The sequence below is a fragment of the Manis javanica genome, chromosome 8 (assembly GCF_040802235.1).
Source record: "Manis javanica isolate MJ-LG chromosome 8, MJ_LKY, whole genome shotgun sequence".
Lineage (NCBI taxonomy): Eukaryota > Metazoa > Chordata > Mammalia > Pholidota > Manidae > Manis > Manis javanica.
The window spans coordinates 36,636,070-36,660,680 of record NC_133163.1 but is presented as its reverse complement, the minus strand read 5'-3'; the positions used below and the strand labels follow the sequence as shown (position 1 = coordinate 36,660,680).

The 24,611-nt window shown below is 38.9% G+C and overlaps 1 protein-coding gene across 10 annotated transcripts in view; it reads left to right on the top strand.

Annotated features, from left to right (window-relative positions):
- The window catches only part of SYNE2 (spectrin repeat containing nuclear envelope protein 2), a 313,786-nt gene that overhangs the window by 54,988 nt on the left and 234,187 nt on the right, over positions 1 to 24,611 (top strand). For 9 of the 10 annotated variants that reach the window (XM_073242275.1, XM_073242277.1, XM_073242279.1 and 6 more), the window contains exons 3-7: positions 9,862 to 9,923; positions 10,879 to 10,974; positions 11,065 to 11,142; positions 11,229 to 11,321; positions 15,565 to 15,746. In XM_073242275.1, the coding sequence (XP_073098376.1) occupies positions 9,862 to 9,923; positions 10,879 to 10,974; positions 11,065 to 11,142; positions 11,229 to 11,321; positions 15,565 to 15,746 (511 nt within the window). Of the gene's footprint in view, positions 1 to 9,861; positions 9,924 to 10,878; positions 10,975 to 11,064; positions 11,143 to 11,228; positions 11,322 to 15,564; positions 15,747 to 24,611 lie in introns of those variants that run through there. The other variant, XM_073242280.1, reaches the window with a different exon arrangement.

Below are 24,611 nucleotides of genomic sequence, written 5' to 3'. Positions count from 1 at the left end.
CAGAATCAGAAGTTTCATGATACCCAGTAAATACTGAGGAGAATCCAATCAAATTCAGTGGGTGGAGTAGAAGCCAGCTTTTCAGTGGGTTAAGAAGTGAGAGGTAGGTAAGGATGGGAAGACAGCTGCTATGGACAATTCTTCGGAGAAGTCTGGGTTTGAAGGGGAGCTGAGAAAGTGGTAGTTGGAAGGGGCATGGATTTGACATTTCAGCTGATTTTTAATTAGAATGAAAAGAACATGGATTTTGGTATCAGATACATTTGAGCTTGAATTTCTCCTTCACTGGATGTGAGATCTAGTGCAGTATTCTGGACATAGTAGCTTTCAGTAAATATTTATGGAGTGAGTGAATAAAAATCCTTCATCTTCTATGAGCTGTAGTTTTCTCATTTACAAATTGCCTTTTGACCACTTTATCAGCAGGCTTTAATGAATAGTGTCATTGTCCTTATCCTTATGTTCCTACTTATTCCTGGACAAGACTTGTTTCAGCAACCCTCTGAGTCCCAGGAGACCCGTATGTTATAATAGATTTACACTGAGTTACATTATATCACTATCTCAGGGTCTGCTATTTCATCAATATTTTTACCAGGCCCTTGCTGTTCCTTTGTGTCATCGCAAGAATAAGTTACACATGTTAATCAGTTCAGTTAATTCAGTGAGGTGTTTCTCAAATTGAGCTATGTGAACCCTCCTGAATCAGAACTTCTGGGAGTTGGGACCCAGAAACCTGTTCTGAAACAACGACCCCGAGTAACTAACTGGCTGGCTTTCAAAAGGGTAAGAGCCCTGAGTTTGGAACCCCAGTTCAGGTCTGTTCAGGGCAGCCTGGGCCTCTTGCACTCAGAAGTCAGAGGCGCTCGGGCTGCTCCAGTGGGAGATGTGCAGGCTGCCTGGGATTTCAGACGAAAAGCATTCACAGTTTTATGTGGTAGATAAAAGGTAGTAAGGCGTAAGAAACGTGTTAAAAGGGATGTAGTCATTTGTTTGATTTATTCATTCCACAGATATTTCTTGAGCAACTCAGATGAGTCAGAAGGGGGTGAGAAAGCGGAGAGACAAATAGCGCCCCAAATTCTGGGCATTTTATCTGTATTGTAGGTTCATTTTCATATGCTGGAAATATAATTCTGTTTACTCAGAGAGCCAGGAGCTATGTTCTGGGAAGGCTGGAAACAAAAGCCTCAGTGTGAAGCTCCCAGGTGTTTGCTCAAGGGTGTGGTTCACTCATGTGGCAACATGCAGCGCGGATTCCAAGGGAGAAACCATTTGTTGTATGTCATGTATTTTCCTAACAAACTAGGTACTTAAATCTCTACATTGGCTGAGGGAAAGTAGCTTTTCCCCGTCCTCCCCTGGCCACTAAATCATCAATTCAACAAACACTTTCTGATTGGCACAACATGAATGCCCTGTTGGGGGTGCTGCAGGCAAAGTGAGGAGCAAAATCAGACCTGGGCGTGACCTCCGGGGGTCTGTGGGCCAATCAGGGGATCGAGACGAATCTGCTACTCTGACAGATATTAGCTAATATTTTTTTTGGAAAGGCTTTATTGAGATAGAATTCAAGACATAATCCATATACCGTACAACTCATTCATTTAAAGTATGCAGTTCAGTAGTTTTTAGTATGTCCACAGAGTTGTGCCACCATCACCACATTTAATTTAGAACATTTTCATCACCCCCAAAAAGAAGCCCCATACCCTCCACCCCCTACCCCGAGCCTTAGGCAACCACTTGTTTTCTTTATGTCTCTGTAAACAGATTTCCCTGTTCTGACATTCATATAATATGTGGTATTTTGTGACTGGCTTCTTTTGCTTAGCACAGTGATTTCAAGGTCCATCTCCTTTGTAGCTAATATTTAGTTGTGGTAGACAAATCTTAGTCAATGCCAGAGATTGGCAAACTTTTTTCTGAAAAGGGCCAGGTTGTAAATATTTTAGTCTTTGAGGTCCCTGTGATCTTACTGACTCACATTAGGCAGGAGTTACCTTTTAAACTCACTGTTCTGGTTCAGTAAGTGAGATTTCAGCCTTAATACTGTTTATTTTTCTTTCCTGTGTTGCTTGTTTGTTTGCTTATGGTTGTTGCAAGAAAATGTGTTATAAATTGTCCCCCTGCTTTTCGTGTTTGTTAATAGTCCCCCCTTTTGTAGTTAAGTAACAGGCCTTTTCCTGTTTATCCTTCAAATATTTTAGGCTTTTCTTGTTTTGACTGTTTGTGCCTGTGTGTTTTTACTCCCTTATTTTGCTGCTTTATTTCTATACCATCTCTAGAAAAACAACTGAAGAGGTGTCCTTGTTATTTTTAGTTCCCTTTCTGTTGAATAACAGCTTGATTAAGATTCTTCAGGATGGCTTTTGAAAGACATGGCGAACGTGTCTTGCCTTACCATCTGAATTTAGTTATCCTTACCCTGTCTGTCCAGCAGTCAGGACGTTGGCGGTATTGTTTTAGAGAATGGCAACAGGATCCCGTTAGTACTTGACCTGTTCAAGACATTTTATTAGAAGAAAGAAGTTGACCAGGGTTATTAAGACCAGGAGAGGACATAGGCCTTGTCACTGTCGCCAGTGAGTTTTCTCCATAGTAAGACAAGTCAGGTTGATTCTCCATACTTCTCATGCTTACTAAGTCTTTCAGTCAGCACATATTTATTGAGTACTTCTTCTATACATGGCACTGTGCTAAAAGGAAGCAAAAACATAAAAGCTCAAATGTTTTTCAGGTTCATGCACTGAGCAGGAGAGAAACCACGTTCAGGTACATGACTATGCTATAGCAGCAAGTGGTAGTTACGGACAGACACCATCTCTTGGGTTATCCATACAGCAAACCTCTAATAAAAATACAGAAGGATAATAATAAACATACTATTTTACAACTTGATCATTTTCACTTAAGAATATACCCACATCAGCACATGTATCTATGTTGTTCTTTTTACTGGCCAGATATATTCTTATTTGTGGTAATTTGGAAGGGTTATGATCTTTAAAAATATTTCTTGTAGTTTAGCAGATGCTTTTTAACTTTAAGTGGCATTCCTAAATTTCTGCTTTTTGAATTATCAACTCAAAAAAATGAAGTATATATCAAGTATATTAATTTAATTTACATATACGTGCATTCATTCATTCAACAAATAGTGCTGAGTGCCTTCTACTTGTGAGATATATTCTAGGAGCTAGGGACCCAGTGACCAAACCAAACAAATCTTTGCTCTGTAGAATTTATATTCTTTACATGTTTAACCTAGAAGGATACACAGGAAAAGTGTTAGTTAATGTCATTCTAGGAAAGGAAAATGAGGTTTGAGGAAAGTTAAGATGAACTGTTAATTTCTATTACTGCTTGAAAAATATATTTTATGAGGAATATTATATATTACTTTAGTAATAAGAAAATTATTGGAATATTGAGGAATATATGTTGAAATATATTAGAAATAGTATATATTACTTTAAAAATAAGAAAAAAAGATCCAACAGAGCATTGTGGAGGGGCAGAGCCAGAAGAGATTATTTTTATCTCTCTTTAAGAAAGGGGTTGTATATACAGGGTATGTCTTATTTTAACAAATGTTGAGCTAATGCCCACCGTTTGCATTGTGCTGGGTGCTGGGGATTCTGTGAACAAAGGAGATGGGATAATTAGCCATTCCAGAGGGTACATAGCATGGCAATGCAGAAAAGAGTGAGACTTTATTGGGGAATTATGGATATTCCAGAGTGGCTAGAGAAGTAGGATATGAGTAAAAAAGTAGTGAGAGATGAGTCAGGAAAACATAGATTGGAGCAAGTTATGAATGACCAAAAATGTTAGGCTAAGAATTTATGATGTATTCATTAAGGAATTAGGAAATGATCAAAAAGATTTTGATGAAGAGAGTGAAAGATAAAAGTAGTGAATCTGGTCCCTTGTGCCATAAACCTGTTACGAATAACCCAATCATAGAAAGAAAGGGAAGAAGAGAAATTCCTAGCTAGAAGGAGGCTGCAAAGCTTTCTCCGTGAACTCATGCAGGAGAGAACCTCCTTGGATAAGCCACATTGTAATAATTCATTGTTTTGTGTTTAAGTGAGAATGTCAACTGGTGATTCAATTCTTACAAGAGGGAGGACTACTGGAGTCAACATTTTAAATGAACTTTGGTGAAACTAGATCTTGCTGATACCCAGTAGCCATGATAGTTTTATAAAGAGCTTTATAAAGAACTTAAAAATCCATACCCGTTAATTGTGCTTAACCCAGATTGTTTTCAGTTAAGTTCCCACCAGCTAAGGATATGAGTTGCCAGTTCACAAAAGGCAAACTGAATAAAAATAAACTCAGGAATTAAATGTATTTTTATGGTAACAACAACTAGAGAAAATCTTTGTCTCATAGGCCTGGTTCTCAAATTCAGTCAGGTTATTTTCCAAGAATGATAATCAGGGATACCTATATGGGCCTGAATAAACTTAACTGACTACATTTTCCTACATTACATTATATTTCCTATTTACCATAAGAATTAGGATAAAGGATTTCTCATGCTCTATTCCTTGACATTTTACAGAAATACATCATTATAATAGATTGTATTATTCGTTTTATTTCTTTACCTCTTTTATCCCTAACATCTACTGATCCTATTCTCTACATGCTATTTAAATAAGAGTTTACTGTTTCATTAGAAATAAATATTAGAAAGTTACCCCAGAAATTGTTAAGTTAAACCCAACAGCTAAAAAAGTCTCAAATTACATTGCTTTAAAGCATGTGGCTCTTAATTATTTTTTTTCCCAATGGATCAGCCTCTGAAAAGAACAAAAGGTTACTTATCCTGTCATAGGGTGAGCTATTTGGCTCTGGTTCCCGTTTGGCTCTGGTTCCCGTTGAATTAACAGTGCTTTTCACGGGTAAGGCAGTGTGGAAATGTGAGAAAAGTGTGTCAAGGGATAAATGAAATGGCACATATGAAACCATTTAATTGAACTGCTACAAAGGTGTTTAATTGCACCTGGGACATCTTTGTTTGCCTTTAAGCAAAGGGTCCTTGTTGTCTTTGAAGGGTTCTGATTTCCAGGATGAAGAGGTGTTCTCTAAGTTTGGACAATGTGTTGGTTAAAAGCCATGAAGTTCCCTTTCTAAATCCTCTGAAGATTCCATCTGTGCATGGTTGCTTTTGCCAACTGGTGGGCACTGGTGGGGGTTTGTCCTGCTGCTCCTCTTACTGCTTTTCCCCCCGTTTCCATTAGATTTTATTAAATCAGAATAGGGATAATGTAAGGTTTTTATTGGAAAATTTATTATTATTTTAAATGGAAGTTTATGTCCCTGTTAGGGGGTAGCCATCAGCCCAGCCTCATTGGATGAGTTGCTCTGATTTGAACAGTCTGGTTAAAGCCCTGGTTTTGCTGCGCTTTTCTCAGCCTCGGACAGTTAGTTCATAGCCCTTAATTTGCTCAGTACCAAGATGCCTGTAGTCTAGCATCACATGGAAATGCAGTGATCCCTCATCTTTCTTGGATGTAGTTCAAAATAACTGAGGCTTCCGGGTGGACATGAAATAAGGAAACTCCCTAGGCACGTAAGACCGTCTGCCCCGTCTCACGCGGGCGCTTCCTGCCATGGTTATTTAAGGAGTCCGCCTCCTCCCGCTCTAACGCCCTGGAGTTTGCGCAGATGCTGGCTCCTGGACCTCGTAGAATTCCAGAGTGGTTTCTTTGTCACACTTTATTCATCACCCAGAAAGAAAAATGTCTCTTGGTCCCTTCAGGGTAGGAAGAGAGTCATCTTTATTTATTGATTTTTGTTCTGTTTTTTTTATTTTAATTTTTGCTTTATTGTTACATGAATGACTTGGCTTCTCCCTGTTTTTACACGTGGCCTTGAGTAACATGTATTCTGTGCATGTAACTTGATTCTGGAATCATAAAACTTGTTCTCTGGTTTTTCTTATTGAGGAACAGTATTATCCCTCAGTAAGAATGAATGTATTTAAAAATTATATTATGGGGAAAAACAATGAAAACGTGTCTTATAGATTCTAGAATATTTAATAACATTTTGAGTTACAGGATGAAGTTGTGGCCCTTTGTAATTCTTTTGCTGGGGGAAATTTTGTAAAGCAGAAATAACTCCTGAAACCCTAAATGATCCAGTTGGTTTGTCAGAATTCCGTTCAGCTAACAATTATTGAGCACGCTGTGCTGTGTAAATCATTATAACGAATTTAGGCTGATAATACAGAAAAAATGAAATGGTAAAAAAGGAAGATACCCAGTGAGGCTAAGTACATCTTTAGTCTCTAATCAGTCATGATTGTAAACACCCTAAAATTTCATTTACTCAGATTCTTTTCTTCAACCTAAGCTCATCAGACTCAAAAATTTTCTAGAACTCAAACTAGATATCATGCCAATAATTTCAGTCTGTTACAACTGTGTTAGAGGTTAATAAGGGGGAATGGGAAAGGTAAAAGGAAAGCAATATATTAGAAGGTAGAACAAACAACTTAAAAAAAAAGTAAACACATAAAGGTAGGTTTGACCTTTTCAATATAATATATAAGATTATTATTATTATTCTTTCAGCAAATACTTATTTAGATCCTATTCTGGGCCAGGCTTCTCTGTGTGCCTGGTATATTATCACAGACAAAACGCCTTTGCCTGCATGGTGCTCACGTTCTATTGGGAGAAGAGCAAGGCATTAAATAATAAGCATACTACACATGTAACTTATGTAGAATGTTTAAAGGTGGTAAGTGCTATAGAAAAAGAACAAACGAAGTGGGGGAAGCAGAATTGGGTGTGTTAAACAGGTTGGAAAGGATGGAACTTACAGATAAGTTGCCTTCTGAGCCAAGCCGAGGGAATTGGACTGGCGGGGAAATCTGCAGTGAGAGCATTCCTGGAAGGAAGAGCAGCTAGTGCAAAAGCCCTAAGGTGGAAATACGTCTGGAGAGTTTGAGGAAACCAGGGAGGCCAGAGCAGTGGAACAAACAGGGGGACTCTTGTTGGGAAGCCGATGGTGTTGGCCTTGTAGCCACATGAGGAGTGAAGTGAGGAGCCCTCACAGCATTTTGAGCAAAGGAGTTTCTGTATCTGAGTTACGATTTTAGCAATACTACTCTGGCCTCTGTGAGGGGAGGTGTGTTTAGAGGGCAAAGCTGGAGGACAGGGACCTGGAGTGTTGGGGCCTGTTGGAGTGTTCCGGGTGGAGGTGACTTGGATCAGCGTGACCGTAGTGGAGGTGCTGAGGATGGCCATGTCCTGAATATGTTTTGAAGGTGGACCTAAGGGGACTTTCTGAGGCATTGAATGTGAACTGTGAGGGGCAGAGGGAAGCCAACTTGTGATGCAGGAGGAAAACCGAGAGTGTCGGTGCTGCAAGCAGGAGAGAGGGAGTAACTGTATCGGATGCTACTGGCTGGTCCAGAAAGATGAAGGCGAAGAATCAACTGTTGGTTGTAGTGAGAGCAGGGGTCACTGATGACCTTGATTTATGGTGACGTTGGCTAGAGAGCAGTTTCAGTGAATGGTAAGGGCCTGAATGGTGTGGATTCAGCTGAGAGAGGATGAGGAGAGGACCTGAAGACAGTATAGACAACTCTTTTTGAGGAGTTTTACCAGAATGGACAGCAGACAAATGAAGCGGTAGCTGATGGGAACTGGAGTCAAGAGAGGTTTGCTTTTGTTTTTGTTTTTAAATGGGTGAGTTAACAGCGTGCATCTATACCAGTGGGGATGGTTCAAGAGAATGAGGGAAGATGCAGGAAAGGAGAAAAATGACTTTGAGTAGGGGGATCTGGTGAATGAATGAGTGGAGGGATCCACGTTAGATCTGAGAAGACTAGTTCATCCTTGCTAACGGGCTGGAGGCAGCAGAATAATTTAAAAGATTGGTTAGATGAGGGGTGGCTGATTGCTTAAGTGTCCTGGGAAGCAGGGTGTCAGCTGAGAGTAAAGATGGGACAGGAGGTGTTGAAGGTTCAGTACAGATAAAGGAAGCATATGGGTTGGGGGGGGGTAAGGGACAGTGAAAATCTGGCAGAATCAGTGGCTTAGAGTTCCCAGTGGAATCCAAGGATTGTTGAGATGGTGGCATTAGAGGGAATGAATGGAAGGGATGGGGGGAGGCGGTGGTGATGTTGACAGATGGGGATGCATGAAATTAAGATTGTGAGGAGCTGATAAGGTCCAGAAAGGACCATGACAGTGAGTGGCTGAGGCAGGGCAGAAGACAAGTTAAGGAGAAGAGTTGAAGAAATGAAGGATATGAATGTATCAATATTGAAATTGCGAAGAATTAGGAGTTTTTTGGAAAGAGTGACAGTGGAGAAGGAACTAAAACCTTCAAGAAGTGATGGGGAATGGCAGAGGTAAGTAGATGACTGTAGTGGTGGGGAGTCAGTGCTGGCACATTTCAGGGACAAAGAGAGTGGGGAATGATTTGGAAGTAGCAGTGAGGGGCAAGGAGCCTGGGGTAGAAGGGCTGTAAGAGAAGCAAAGCCACTGCTTGGGAGGGCTGCAGGGAGGGCCGAGTTCCCAGAGGCCGGCCAGGTGTCAGTTAGATCAGAGAGGCAAGCCTACCCAGAGGGGATATTGGGCATGTTCCCAGAGGCCGGCCAGGTGTCAGTTAGATCAGAGAGGCAAGCCTACCCAGAGGGGATATTGGGCATGTAGGGGATTTCGGTGATAGTGTAGTACAGATTACATCACCAATGGAAGGATCTCAGGAGTTAAGGAGTTAAGGAAAGTGAAAAACATGGCGGTATGCAGAGTCTTACTGAGGTTAGAGTGAGAGAGTGGAGGGGAACCTGAGAGTCTGGGGTGTGTGTGTGTATGTGTGAGTGTAGGGCATGTGTGTGTGAACGTGTTTATAGACACAAGCAGGGATACAAGCATAGTGAGATGAGAGCTGGTGACATGGGGGGGACCAGGCTGTGAGTGCTGGGATGAATGGGTGTCTGGACTTACACCTGCCCTGGGGTTTGGACCTCTGGGGAAATGGAGGCTCAGTCCTCTGTGCAGGGCTGGCCCTGGGTCCCAGAGTTGAGGATGTCTGCTGAGGTGGAGGGGTAGAAGGCCGGGAGAGGATGCTGTGGATGTGGGGCCCATTCTTGCCCTGGGGAGGAAGACACACGCCAAGGGCTCAGGTCTTTTCCTTGACTCCTGCCCGGATAATAAGAGTAGAAGCTAGCACTCCTTAAGTGTTTACTATGTGCCAGAGTCTGTTCACTTTGAGTGAGTCATAAACAGTCTCTCAAAGTGAGTGTTTATCATTTTATTCCATGAGGAAACTGCTCAAGGTCACACAGCTACTCAATAGCAGAGGCAGATTCGAACCTAGGTCTCTCTACCTTTAATTGCAGCTCATTTACAATTAATTTAGTGGCATTTAGCCTCCATGATAAATATTCATGAAAAATGTCAAGGCTAAACTACTGCTACTTTTTGAGCCTTTTAGAATGTTCTCCGATGTTCTGGGGTTTATCTTTAAGTGTGCATGGCTTTGGCTTAGACTGCAAGTCCTTTTGGGCCAGGAAGTCTTCTCTCTTCTCACAGTTCTTATCCAGCACTGTCAGGGCCACATAGGGACTTAGTTCTTTGGTCAGTAAAAAGTACTAAAAAGCATTGTCTCTTGTCAGCTAATCTGCAGTCATAAAAAATATCTCACAGTAAGATGACATTTCCAAAGCACTTGGATGAACATAGGAAATTCAGAGTCAGTCATAGAAAGTTTGTAAGGTTGTGAAATACATGCACATACCCAGAGTGATAGACCTTGAAGCTTTGGTACATTCAGAAGATTTCTGAGGCTGCTCATCTTCTAACTGTCATTGTCCTTTTTTAATAGCTGAACAGGAAGACACTCAGAAGAAAACATTCACCTACTGGGTAAACTCACAGTTGGCAAAGGTGAGGAAAACAAGAACAACTTCAGCTGTAAATATATTTAAGTTACTCCTCCTACCTTCTCAGTTTGAGTCCCCAGAATGGCACTGGTGATGTGTAAAAGGTTCAAAGAATGTGCTGAATGCCACTTTGATCTTGTTTTGATACACTTGTTATTCTTTCCCAAGAAAAAGGACACTTTTGTTGAGGATATGGGAGACCGTGCTGTAAAAATATTTAAAGCAGCAATATCTCTTTCATCAGATGAAATTATAATAATAATGAGTCATAGGTATTGAATGTTATTTGTTAGACACTGTCCTAAACTCTTTAAATGCAACGATAAGTCGTAAGTGACTTTACATCCTTGTGAGATAGTAGTATTCTTGTTTAAAGCACAAGGAAATGAAAGTACAGAGAAGTTATGAGACTTGCCCAAGGTCACACATCTTGTAAGTGATAGTGCTAGTGTACAAACAGGCATTCTGGACCCAGAGGCCTTGATGTTAATCACTGTGCCATCCTGCCTGTCAGTGATGCTAACTGCCTGAAATCACCTAGATAGAAAATGAATGAGCCTTTTCTCACAGGCCACCCAGCCCAAAGCTTGTCATTCTAAAAAGGGTAAATTCATAAACAGGTTACTCCAGAAATATAGTCTGCTCCCCAAATGGGTCACTGCTGGCTGAATCTGACTGTTTTAATGTCATTTCTATGCACAAGTTTTAACCTCTCAGTGAAAGCTGCAAGAGTATTATTGTTCCTTGGAGATTGCCAAGAGATGAATTAAGTTCATGACTTTTCTTGCTATGTTTTGATATGGAACTTCGTGTGTTCTCTATCAGTCTATTAATTAAGAAGAAAAGCACTACCAAATCTTAGCTGTTGGGAAGACATGAAGCATACTTATGAAATTCTTAAAGGTATTATGTTTTGGATCAAAGTTTGAATGATTTTTTTTGTGTGTGACTTTTTGCAGCACACCCCTCCATCAGTTATATCAGATCTATTCACAGACATTAAAAAGGGGCATGTCCTTCTGGACCTGCTAGAAGTACTATCAGGACAACAGTTGGTAAGATTTTTAAGAGACATTAAAAAACTTTTTGTTGATTAAAAAGAAAATCCCTATTTCTGAGTAATAAATTTTGCTTGAATTTCATAGCCTCGAGATAAAGGATCTAAGGCATTCCAATGTAGAATCAATGTAGAACATGCCCTGACATTCCTAAAAAACCAATCAGTGAGTATGAATTTCTTTTGAAAATCTATGGGAGAGTTAATGCTATGAAATATTTTCTCCTTTTAACCTGAATACTTCTTTTACAGATCAAGCTAATAAATATTCATGTTACTGATATTATAGATGGAAACCCATCCATTATTCTTGGCCTAATTTGGACAATTATACTGCACTTTCATGTAAGTAGTTTGATGGTGTAAAGATTATTTCTATTCTAATTACTGCAGTATGAAATAAGTATAATGCAGTAAGTGTGCCTTGATGCTAGATTCAGTTCTGATTTTCTTCCAGAAATAGGACACTCTGGAAATCTTGACAGGTAGAAAAATATAGCAGACTTTTTGCCATTTATGTTACTTTTCAAGTGACAGTCAAATGCTAAATTATCATGATATCCTGAATTATCCATATCAGCACTGGTCTGAATAGAACTTCCATGATCAGTTTTTGCTTACTGTTGTTTATTTACTCCCGCAAAAGAGAAAATAGAAAGCTTCTGGAGTAAATTTTTGAAAACTAACCCAGTAAACTTTGTAAAATCTCCCTATCTGGGTGGAGCTTTGTCTAACATACTCCCACATCTAGTTCTGTCCCAAGACTGACTCATCCATTATTTCATGCCACATATATTTTTGAACACCTACTATGTGCTAGCTCTTGTGCTAGGACACCAAGAAAATAACAATGAATAAGACTGTTATAGTCCGGACTTCATGAAATTAATGATAAATATATTCTTTGAGGTGAGGCCTGGGATTTTGAATTAGTATAGATTTTCTGCAGCAACTTTTCTCTGAAAAAAGTTGCATATTCTATATCTCATAGTTACTTTAAAAGTAACTTAATTATGTGGGAAACAAAAGCCTATTTTAGAAATAACTTAGAGCACAATTATATAAAATTTGAAACATGTAAAACCAGACTATTAATTCTGGATTTGTAGTAATAGTAGAATAATATGCCTAAGGATGATGAAACGTAAGTTTAGGTTTCTAGTTTTTTCCTCTGTGAAAGAAAGGAAATGGTACTGGAGAGGGAAAGACAGAAGGCTTAAACTGTATCTGTGTTTTATTTCTCTAATATGAACCAAATGTGATAAAATGTTAAAATTTGATCATTCATAGGCATTTATTATATTTTTTCTCCGTACTTTCCAGGGTAGTTGAAATACAATGAAAAATTTCCATAGAGATAATAAAAGGAGAATAAAATCATTTATAATTCCACCACTCACAGATAACCACTAAATTATTTGGTATACAGTCTTTATGATATATGCAGCAGGAATGAATATATTTATATATGTGTATCTTAAACAAAGTGGGGTCATTGCTATCTATACTGTTTTCAACCTGTCCAATGAACATACTTCTGAATTTATATATATTTTTTAATAGAAGCATTGTGTACTATTATAAAGTACTGTATTTCATTAATAGACAGTAAGAATGCTCATAGTTTTTTGTGACTGTAAGCAGTTCCAAAAAGACTACCCTTACACTAAAATGTTTACATTCAGCTTTATTTCTGTGGGCCAGATTCCTAGAAGTGGAACTGTTCAGCCATAAGTTTGCTAAGTTAAAGGTTTTGGGGGGTATGTTTTAATATTGTAAATTTTCACTGAAGTATAATACACGTAGAGGAAAATGCACAAATTTTAAATGTAAATCTTGGTGAATTCTCTCATAAATCAAACACATCCATGTAGCCCCCACCTACTATAAAAATATAGAACATTGCTTGCATTCCAGGGTCCCCAGTTCCTTCTCCAAGTCCCTTCCTAAAGATAACCAACACTTTGACATCTATTATTGATTAGTTTAGCATCTTTAATTCCAAAGAAACAGAATTATAACTGAATTCACTTACATATACTGTGTACTATTTGTGTCTGACTTATTTAATATCATGTCTGTGAGATTCAGCCTGTGGAGGCATGTATCAGTGGGTCTTTTCATTGCTGTGCACAAACACATCTTTGCATGAACATATTATTTACTAGAACTTATTTACTATTCTACTATTCTACATCTTGTTTGTTGCCAGCTTTTAGCAATTATCTATAAAGCTGCTAGGCACATTCTTGTATATGCCCTTCAGTGGTACAAACCTTCATATCTGTTGTGTATACATTTAAGAATGGGATTTCTGGGTCACAGGGCATTTGACCTTCAGCTTTATTAGATAGTACCAACTAGTTTTTCAAATGGTGGCTCTGATTTACACTGTTACTAGAGTTTGAGAGCTCCTTGCTCCAATCCTCACTGATAACCTGTCATTTAAATTTTTTTATTTTAGTTGTGCTGTTCTGTGTAATGATTTATAGAAGTTTTAAAATATATTCTGGGTACAAGTCCTTTTTCAGGTATATGTAAATTGCAAATATCTTCTCTGACTCTGTGGCTTGCCTTTCCAATCTTTTAATGAACATTCATAAGTTTAATGTAGTTCACATTTATCAGCTTCTTTTCTTCTGTAGCTAGTACTTTTTAAGTCTTTTAAAGAAATCTTTCTATATGTCAACATCATGGAAATATATATGCTTATGTTATTTCTTTTAATAGCTCTGTCCAGTAGGACTTGCTGCAGTAATGGAAATGTTGTATAGCTGCACAGTACAAAACAGTAGCCCCTAGCCAACAGTGTCTATTGAATGTTTGAAATGTGGCTAGTATGACTGAGGCACTAAATTTTAAGTTTCGTTTAAATTTAAATTAACATAGCCAATGGCTAATGGCTGTCATATTGGACAGCACTGTTCTAAAAGCTGAATTGTTTTACATTTTATGTTTTGATCTACTGTCTTTCAATAATGAATTGATTTTCTGAGTTATGTTGAAACAGTTAAGATGTATTTTTTTCTATATTCTATCCATTTGAGCCAACACCATTTATTGAACAGATAATTTTCCTACCATATTGAGTGTCACTCTCATCAATCAAGTGACCGTATACACAGAGCTCCTTGTCGGATTGTCTGTTCTGCTCATTATTTATCTGTGCACCAGTACTGTATTAATTTATGTAGCTGCTTAGGAAGTCTTGATATGTGAAAGTGCAGGTTGTCCAGCTTGTTCTTAAAGATACTTCAACTATTCTTAGTTTTTTGCATTTTCATATAAGTATTTTAAATTGAGATATAATTGACTTACACCATTGTGTAAGTTTAAGGAATGTGTTGATTTGATATCCATAGACATTTTACAAGTAGCTTGTTTATTTACCCACATACATGCACACCTGAAATCTGCTGGGATTTTAATGAAGATTGTGTTGAGAGTATTAAAACAACTTGGAAAAAGTTGATGTCTTTAAAATAGTACATCTTCCAATCTGTGAATATGTTATTTTTGTTATTATTCTGTTCAGGGTATTTTCTAATTTTCATTGTGATTTGTCATCTGACCCTGGGTTCTGTAACAATCTATTGCTTAATTTCCAAATATTTGGAGATTTTGTTTGTTATATCTTTGTTCCTAGTTTCTAGTTTAATTTCTGTGTGGTCAGAGAACATAATCTGAATGATTGCAGTCCTTCAAAATTACTGAGGCTTGCTTTAATGGCTTAGCATGATCAATTCTAGTAAATATTCTACATGCACTTAAAAAGAATGCTAATTCTGCCATTTTAGGTCCAATGGTGTATGTTGGTCAGATCAAGTTTGTTAATTGTGTCAGTCACATCTACTATTATTATCTGGTGAATCTATCATTTGTTGAGAGAAGTGTATTAAATACTTCTGTTGTATTTATGGATTTATCTTTTAAAATTTCTCATAGCTATTATATTGCCTTTAAAAAAATTTGGACTAATTTGTATGTTTACCAGTTTCTAATACTTTCACCATCACTGGATGTTATCTTTAAAAATGTTTTGCCCGTGTTATATATGAAAAAACTATCCTCTTACTGTATACATTTAGATTTCTTAAATGACTAATGAAATTATTTTCATGTTCTTGATGGCAATTTTTTTTTCTTGCTTGGGACTTATCTCTCATGTATTTGACTATTTTTTTCCCTGCATGTATATTTGTTCCTTAATGGTTTATAATCAAGGATGCGTTTTAATTGACCCAGTCTCTCTGAAGATGCTCCAGACTAGCTCAATTTAGATTGACAGGCTTTGAGCATCGGTAATGCATTCTGTACGTGGGACCCTGTAAGGAACAAATAGATGTTTGCCCTCACTGTGGAACCCCATGCCCGAGTGAGGGTGAGGAGTGACCCAAGTCTACTGGAAGAATGCCAGAGGGAGTAGCCCCAAATTGTTACTCAAGAATTTGTCTAGTGCTCTTTTCACCATGAGTAAACAGTCACTGTTCTATGATACTTTTTTAGGTCTTGTTTTGGCTGAAGGCTTTTGCTCAGTACTGCTATCTTACGATTCTGTGCATGTTAACTGTTATTACGTCTTCCTTAGATCGAAGAACTTGCCCAGACTCTTTCTTGCAATTACAATCAGCCTTCCCCAGATGACATGAGTGTGGTTGACTCGTCTCCTGCTGCAAGTCCTCCAGCTAAGAAATGCTCCAAAGCCCAAGAAAGATGGCAGATGTCTGCAAAGAAGGCTCTTCTCTTGTGGGCTCAGGAGCAATGTGCCACGTAAGTAGCTGGTACATCAGAGGAGACCCACAGGGCAGCCGTACCCACCAACATGACCTTACTGGCCTCTAGGTCCGAAAATCGGGCCAGGTGGGGCTAGCACCACCTGAACATTCCCCAGTCATAAAAGAAAATATGCACTGCCCTCCTTGCTCACAGTGAATCTTCCAAATGTAAACGTCCAACAGCTCAGTCACTCTTTGTTTTGAAGGTCAGAAGGTAGTATCATCTGGTTGAGTTACCTCACCCAGTGTTTAGGTGGACTGTTATTGAGGGGAAATAAAGTGGTCTTCAGATATCCTTTTCTTGAGGCACAATTGCCCTATGCATCTGAAAGGTGGATTTAGATTAAAAAGGTTTACCATTATAGGTACTCTTTAGAAGTCAGGACCATGTCTTCATTGACTGTGTGTCGCCAGAACTGACATAATGTGAGTTCAGGGTAGGTGCTCCATGAAAGTGCATTGAATGGATGCATGAACAAAGGAGTGAATAAATAACCAACACATGCAACTATTTCTTGGAACTGTCTGTCACCGCACTGCAAGACCATAGCCCCATTGTTTAGAAATTCATAGCTCAATAAGGAAACAGAGACATCCGAAACAAAGCGGGGATGATGAAGGCAAGCTAGTGCTCATAAATTCTCTTTTACAAAGAAAAATGTGTTTTGCTCTTGGGAGACATTACTTTTTCATCCAACTGCTAGGATGGAATTCAGGTAAAATAAGGAACTAGGATGTGGAAAAACTCACTGCAAGAGGAGCTGTCAGAGTTCAAAAGGCGTTCCCTGTCACATCATAGCATCATCTGCATACATAGAGACGTAAATATGTCACTAAGCCCTCTCAATGTCAGGCTTCTGAGTAACTCTTCCCATGAAAGTCCTCAGACGGTAACTGCCGCATTCAGCCTTACCATTTTTAATTGTCATTCATTCTGTATTCTCTGAGGGACCCAACATACGTGGCTTATGGGTTTTAAGTATATTAAATGAAGTTTTTCTGGAGTCTCTTAGACACAGTTGTACGTCAGTTTTCTAAATTTGTAAAATCCAAAATATAGCATGTGTGAAAAGCATTATTATATCATGTTCAGATTTGTTTAATTTATCCATAAATAAGCTTCAAACCCTTTCAGAATCCATGCATTTCATCCCAGTTCTTAAGTATCTCATCAGTTTATTTTAGTTTTGGCCATCACTGGTGGTATTATAAGGTAACTTATTTCAATATTCTGTGATCTCAGGGACTCATCAGATGTAAGATGACATTGTAAGAAATATCATATTTTCTTCTTTCTGAAGGAGATGCATTGGCCCCCACGCTGGCTTCTTAGTGACTCTGTCTGTTGGTCCCTCTGCAGGCTGGGCAGCAGCATGCTCTTGCTGGTGTTGGCTTCACTCCTCACGCAGAGCTGCCCTCACAGGCTGGTGCTGCAGTGCAGTGCAGGGGTGGGCTCTGGGCTGGCTCTGGTCCCCCCTCACTGTGGAGGTGGTCCGGCCGCACCCCCAGCCGCATGCCTCGCTCCCTTTGCGGGCAGGCTAACTGGTCTCCAAGCACACACTCTGAAGCCGGAGTCCTGGTGTGCGTCCTGGCTCTCAGCACTTCTGCCTGGTGGCCTGATGTCCTTCATTCTTTGTGTTAGTTTCCTCGATTATACAATTTGGACAACACTTAACACTTACTCGACAGGGCTGTTATGTGTTTTATAAGAACTTCTTTTTTTGAGTATTTGAAACAGCTTCTAGACACAGTAGGCACCATATAAATATTTGTTAAACAAGGTAAAAGTAAGTACACTGCAGTTTATCATAGAGTATAGGCTTTTTCCGCTAAAGAAGCCAGGAAAGCCTAGGTGGTTTGAAGCAGACTATTTCTCGAGTAGCTTTTACCATTTGATTCATACCTTAAATTAGCCCATTGAATTTCCTTGGTGTTTTTTATGGGATATTAAAGGAAACTCTAGTTCTGGAGTATTTCCCACACTTTGTAGGCAACTATAGTCTTTTATATCTTTACTGATCCTTCAAATACGGAACAGTACTTAATTGAGTGACTTGAAATATATATGTTAAGCACCTTCATATGCCAGGTTCTGTTAGGGATGAATCGATGGTGATGGACAAGACAGGCAAGGCCTCTGCTCTCAAGCAGATGAATAACTATGATAATTACAGTTGGCAATTAGGTTAGGAAGGACTTAACGACTGAGGATGCCCAGGGTAGGGAGAGGGTCGCCTTTGTCTTAGGTGGTCATGCAGCACCTTTCTGAGGAGGGGACCTCTGAGCTGAGAGCTGAAGGAGTAGGCCTCTGGTATGTGAGGTTCTGGGAGAAAGAGCATGCAAGCAGGATTAAAAGGAACATGGCTGTTGAGAAACAGATATGAGGCCAGTGTGCCTGCAAAACTGTAAGAGGGGAAAGAAGGTGGGAGAGGTAGGCAGGGTCCAAATCATGTAAGGCCTTGTTGGCCAAAGTGGTGAGGGATGTTATTCTAGGTAGAGTTACAAGCTTTGAGTGTTTTTTTTCCTCCAAATACAATGTTTTTATTGTGATAAAATATATATATAACAGAAATTTACCATTTTAATCATTTTTGAGGTATAGTTAAATGGCATTAAGTACCTTTACACTGTTGGGCAACCATCACCACTGTCCATCTTCAGAACTCTTATCATCTTTCAAAATTGAAACTCTGTACCTGCTGAACTACTCCCTATTCCCTCTTTTCCCAGGCCCTGGCAGCCACCATTCTACTTTTTTTTTTTTTTTTGAGAGGGCATCTCTCATATTTATTGATCAAATGGTTGGTAACAACAATAAAATTCTGTATAGGGGGGTCAATGTTCAATGCACAGTCATTAATCCATCTCAAGCCAATTTTCTTCAGTCTCCAATCTTCTGAAGCATAACGAACAAGTTCTTACATGGTGAACGAATTCTTACATAGTGAATAAGTTCTTACATGGTGAACAGTACAAGGGCAGTCATCACAGAAACTTTCCGTTTTGATCATACATTATGAACTATAAACAATCAGGTCAAATATGAATATTCATTTGATTTTTATACTTGATTTATATGTGGATCCCACATTTCTCCCTTTCTTATTATTTTTATTTTTAATAAACTGTTGAAGTGGTAAGTAGATGCAAGATAAAGGTAGAAAACATAGTTTAGTGTTGTAAGAAAGCAATTGTAGATGATCAGGTGTGTGCTTGTGGACTATGTGCTAATCCGAGCTAGACAAGGGCAATAAAACATCCATGGATGCAGAAGCTTTCTCTCAACACAGGGGGTGGGGGGAGGTTCTAAGCTTCACCACTGTTTTTCCCCAATTTCTCACCTGATGGCCCCCCTGCGACTGTGCCTGTCTTAGGTTGTTCCTCCCTTGAGGAATCTTACCCGTCTCTGGCTAACCAGTCATCTTCCGGGGCCATACAGGGAAATGTAAAGTTGGTAAGTGACAGAGAAGCCATATTGTTTGCAAAGGTTAGCTTTTTACTTCTTTGCAGATTTATGCCCTGTGGCTTCTATGGCGAGCACTTGTCTCGAGGTATCTTTACCACCTGGAGGAATTATGATATTCGGTAAATTCGATATGAGGCACGAATTCTATTTAAGGGTTGTAATTAGGAAGGAAGAAGAAAACCTATAGAGGTAGCATATGGAAGAAAACATGAGAGGATTGATTATTTCTTTGACATATCTTCTTGTAGAGTACCTTAAGTGTGTATAGGTTTTAAACTACTAACTAACTTGCGCACACATATTAACATAATAGGAATACGGTGACATAAACAAAGCAAATCTATAATTACCAGTCATCTCCAGTGAAGCCAAGAAAACCATTTAGTCACCCTAGGCATTTGTGAAAATTAGTCTATGATATGATGCATATTGTCCAACTGTACTTGAACAGTCTGAGAGAAGTCAGACAAAGCAACCCATTTCTGGGATCTGTTCACATCCCATATGTTCTTTTAACCGTAGATAGTCTATAGTCGTAAGATTTTGGAGCGCTACAACTTGCACCCCTCCCAACTCCTGATCGAGTTCCAACAGTACAGATCCAGTCAAATTCATTTTCTCACTGTATACACATGCCAGCCTAGACATCTCCCTCCTCATTCCAATGGCAAGTCCAGGAAATGGTGGGGTGGACGCAGCCACAACTGCAGCATCGCCCGGATCCCTGTGGAGGCTTTTTGATGATCATCCCCCGGCACGAGTCCTCCAGGAGTGCTGATGCCGGAAGCTCCTCCTCATATCGTATCTTAGTTCATTTTCTGGGTAGCCAAGCTAGGCCTTGATCTTCTGCATAAAAAGAAACAGACCCTTTGCCCACACTTTGACATGCCCTCTATACCACTGTGTAGAACTCATTGGAGGTCAGCACACAGGAACTGCTTTTTTATATTTTTTATTTATTTATTTATTTTAATTTTTATTAAGAGAAAGGTATATTATCAGAAAAGAGTACCTCCATAGCCGATCATCTGACACCCTTTAAGTGATCAAAATTAAGGATATTTAAAGCATGTGTTAATCTTTGATTTACCAATAGTTTTATCCTATCAAGGAGTAATCCCCCTTTTCTTTCTTTCTTCTTTTCCTTTTTTTTTTAATCTTTAATCTACACTTACATGAAGAATACTATGTTTACTATGCTCTCCCCTATACCAATTCCCCCCTAAAAACCACATTACAGTCACTGTCTATCAGCATAGCAAAATGTTATAGAATCACTACTTGTCCTCTCTGTGTTGTACAGCCCTCCCTCCCCTTTCTCCCTCCCCCCTCATGCATGCTAATCTTAATACCCCCTTTCTTCTTCCCCCCACCCCTTATCCCTCCCTGCCTACCCATCCTCCCCAGTCCCTTTCCCTTTGGTACCTGTTAGTCCATTTTTGGATTCTTTAATTCCGCTGCTGTTTTGTTCCTTCAGTTTTTCCTTTGTTCTTATACTCCTCAGATGAGTGAAATCATTTGGTATTTCTCTTTCTCCGCTTGGCTTATTTCACTGAGCATAATACTCTCCAGCTCCATCCATGTTGCTGCAAATGGTAGGATTTTCCCTCTTCTTATGGCTGAGTAGTATTCCATTGTGTATATGTACCACATCTTGTTTATCCATTCATCTACCGATGGACATTTAGGTTTCTTCCAATTCTTGGCTATTGTAAATAGTGCTGTGATAAACATAAGGGTGCATCTGTCTTTCTCAAACTTGACTGCTGCGTTCTTAGGGTAAATTCCTAGGAGTGGAATTCCTGGGTCAAATGGTAGGTCTGTTTTGAGCATTTTGATGAACCTCCATACTGCTTTCCACAATGGTTGGACTAATTTACATTCCCACCAGCAGTGTAGGAGGGTTCCCCTTTCTCCACAGCCTCGCCAACATTTGTTATTGTTTGTCTTTTGAATGGCAGCCATCCTTACTGGTGTGAGGTGATACCTCATTGTGGTTTTAATTTGCATTTCTCTGATAATTAGCTATTGGAGCATCTTTTCATGTGTCTGTTGGCCATCTGTATTTCTTTTTTAGAGAACTGTCTGCTCAGTTCCTCTGCCCATTTTTTAATTGGGTTATTTGTGTTTTGTTTGTTGAGGCGTGTGAGCTCTTTATATATTCTGGACGTCAAGCCTTTATTGGATCTGTCATTTTGAAATATATTCTCCCATACTGTAGGGTTCCTTTTTGTTCTACTGATGGTGTCTTTCGCTGTACAGAAACTTTTCAGTTTACTGTAGTCCCACTTGCTCATTTTTGCTGTTGTTTTCCTTGCCCAGGGAGATATGTTCAAGAAGAGGTCACTCATGTTTATGTCTAAGAGGTTTTTGCCTATGTTTTTTTCCAAGAGTTTAATGGTTTCTTGACTTACATTCAGGTCTTTGATCCATTTTGAGTTTACCTTTGTATATGGGGTTAGACAAAGGTCCAGTTTCATTCTCCAAATGTAGCTGTCCAATTATGCCAGCACCATCTGTTGAAGAGACTGTCATTTTGCCATTGTATGTCCATGGCTCCTTTATCAAATATTAATTGACCATATATGTTTGGGTTAATTTCTGGAGTCTCTAATCTGTTCCACTGGTCTGTGGCTCTGTTCTTGTGCCAGTACCAAATTTTCTTGATTACTATGGCTCTGTAGTAGAGCTTGAAGTTGGGGAGTGAGATCCCCCCTACTTTATTCTTCTTTCTCAGGATTCCTTTGGCTATTCGGGGTCTTTGGTGTTTCCACATGAATTTTTGAATTATTTGTTCCAATTCATTGAAGAATGTTGCTGGTAATTTGATAGGGATTGCATCAAATCTGTATATTGCTTTCGGCAGGATGGCCATTTTGATGATATTAATTCTTCCTAGCCATGAGCATGGGATGAGTTTCCATTTGTTAGTGTCCCCTTTAATTTCTCCTTAGAGTGACTTGTAGTTTTCAGAGTATAAGTCTTTCACTTCTTTGGTTAGGTTTATTCCTAGGTATTTTATTCTTTTTGATGCAATTGTGAATGGAATTGTTTTCCTGATTTCTCTTTCTATTGATTCATTGTTAGTGTATAGGAAAGCTACAGATTTCTGTGTGTTAATTTTGTATCCTGCAACTTTGCTGTATTCTGATATCAGTTCTAGTAGTTTTGGAGTGGAGTCTTTAGGGTTTTTTATGTACAGTATCATATCATCTGCAAATAGTGACAGTTTAACTTCTTCTTTACCAATCTGGATTCCTTGTATTTCTTTGTTTTGTCTGATTGCCGTGGCTAGGACCTCCAGTACTATGTTAAATAACAGTGGGGAGAGTGGGCATCCCTGTCTGGTTCCCGATCTCAGAGGAAATGCTTTCAGCTTCTCGCTGTTCAGTATAATGCTGGCTGTTGGTTTATCATATATGGCCTTTATTATGTTGAGGTACTTGCCCTCTATTCCCATTTTGCTGAGAGTTTTTATCATGAATGGATGTTGAATTTTGTCAAATGCTTTTTCAGCATCTATGGAGATGATCATGTGGTTTTTGTCTTTTTTTTTGTTTATGTGGTGGATAATGTTGATGGATTTTCGAATGTTGTACCATCCTTGCATCCCTGGGATGAATCCCACTTGGTCATTGTGTATGATCCTTTTGATATACTGTTGAATTCTGTTTGCTAATATTTTATTGAGTATTTTTGCATCTACATTCATCAGGGATATTGGTCTGTAATTTTCTTTTTTGGTGGGGTCTTTGCCTGGTTTTGGTATTAGAGTGATGTTGGCTTCATAGAATCAGTTTGGGAATATTCCCTCCTCTTCTATTTTTTGGAACACTTTATGGAGAATGGGTATTATGTCTTCTCTGTGTGTCTGATAAAATTCCGAGGTAAATCCGTCCGCCCCCGGGGTTTTGTTCTTGGGTAGTTTTTTGATTACTGTTTCAATTTCTTTGCTTGTAATTGGTTTGTTTAACTTTTGTGTTTCTTCCTTGGTCAGTCTTGGGAGGTTGTATTTTTCTAGGAAGTTGTCCATTTCTTCTAGGTTTCCCAGCTTGTTGGCATATAGGATTTCATAGTAGTCTTTAATAATTCTTTGTATTTCTGTGGGGTCTGTCGTGATTTTTCCATTCTCATTTCTGATGTTGTTGATTTGTGTTGATTCTTTTTCTCTTAATAAGTTTGGCTAGAGGCTAATCTATTTTGTTTATTTTCTCAAAGAACCAGCTCTTGGTTTCGTTGATTTTTGCTATTGTTTTATTCTTCTCAATTTTGTTTATTTCTTCTCTGATCTTTATTATGTCCGTCCTTCTGCTGACTTTAGGCCTCATTTGTTCTTTTTCCAGTTTCGATAGTTGTGATGTTAGACTATTCATTTGGGATTGTTCTTCCTTCTTCAGGTGTGCCTGGATCACTATATACTTTCCTCTTAAGACTGCTTTCGCTGCATCCCACAGAGGTTGGGGCTTTGTGTTGTTGTTGTCATTTGTTTCTATATATTCCTTGATCTCTATTTTGATTTGTTCATTGATCCATTGATTATTTAGAAGCATGTTGTTAAGACTCCATGTGTTTGTGAGCCCTTTTGTTTTCTTTGTAGAATTTATTTCCAGTTTTATACCTTTGTGGTCTGAAAAATTGATTAGTAGAATTTCAATATTTTGGAATTTACTGAGGCTCTTTTTGTGAGCTAGTATGTGGTCTATTCTGGAGAATATTCCATGTGCACTTGAGAAGAATGTATATCCTGTTGCTTTTGGATGTAGAGTTCTATAGATGTCTGTTAGGTCCGTCTGTTCTAGTGTGTTGTTCAATGCCTGTGTGTCCTTATTTTCTGCCTGGTGGATCTGTCCTTTGGGGTGAGTGGTGTGTTGAAGTCTCCTAAGATGAATGCATTGCAGTCTATTTCCCACTTTAGTTCTGTTAGTATTTATTTCACAAATGCTGGTGCTCCTGTATTGGGTGCATATATATTTAGAATGGTTATATCCTCTTGTTGGACTGAGCCCTTTGTCATTATGTAGTGTCCTTCTTTATCTCTTGTTACTTTCTTTGTTTTGAAGTCTATTTTGTCTGATATTAGTACTGCAACCCCTGCTTTCTTCTCACTGTTGTTTGCCTGAAATATGTTTTTCCATCCCTTGACTTTTAGTCTGTGCTTGTCTTTGGGTTTAAGGTGAGTTTCTTGTAAGCAGCATATAGATGGGTCTTGCTTTTTTATCCATTCTATTACTCTGTGTCTTTTGATTGGTGCATTAAGTCCATTTACTTTTAGGGTGACTATTGAGAGATATGTACTTTTTGCCATTGCAGGCTTTAGATTCGTGGTTACCAAAGGTTCAAGGTTAGCTTCTTTAGTATCTTACTGCCTAACTTAGCTCGCTTATTGAGCTGTTA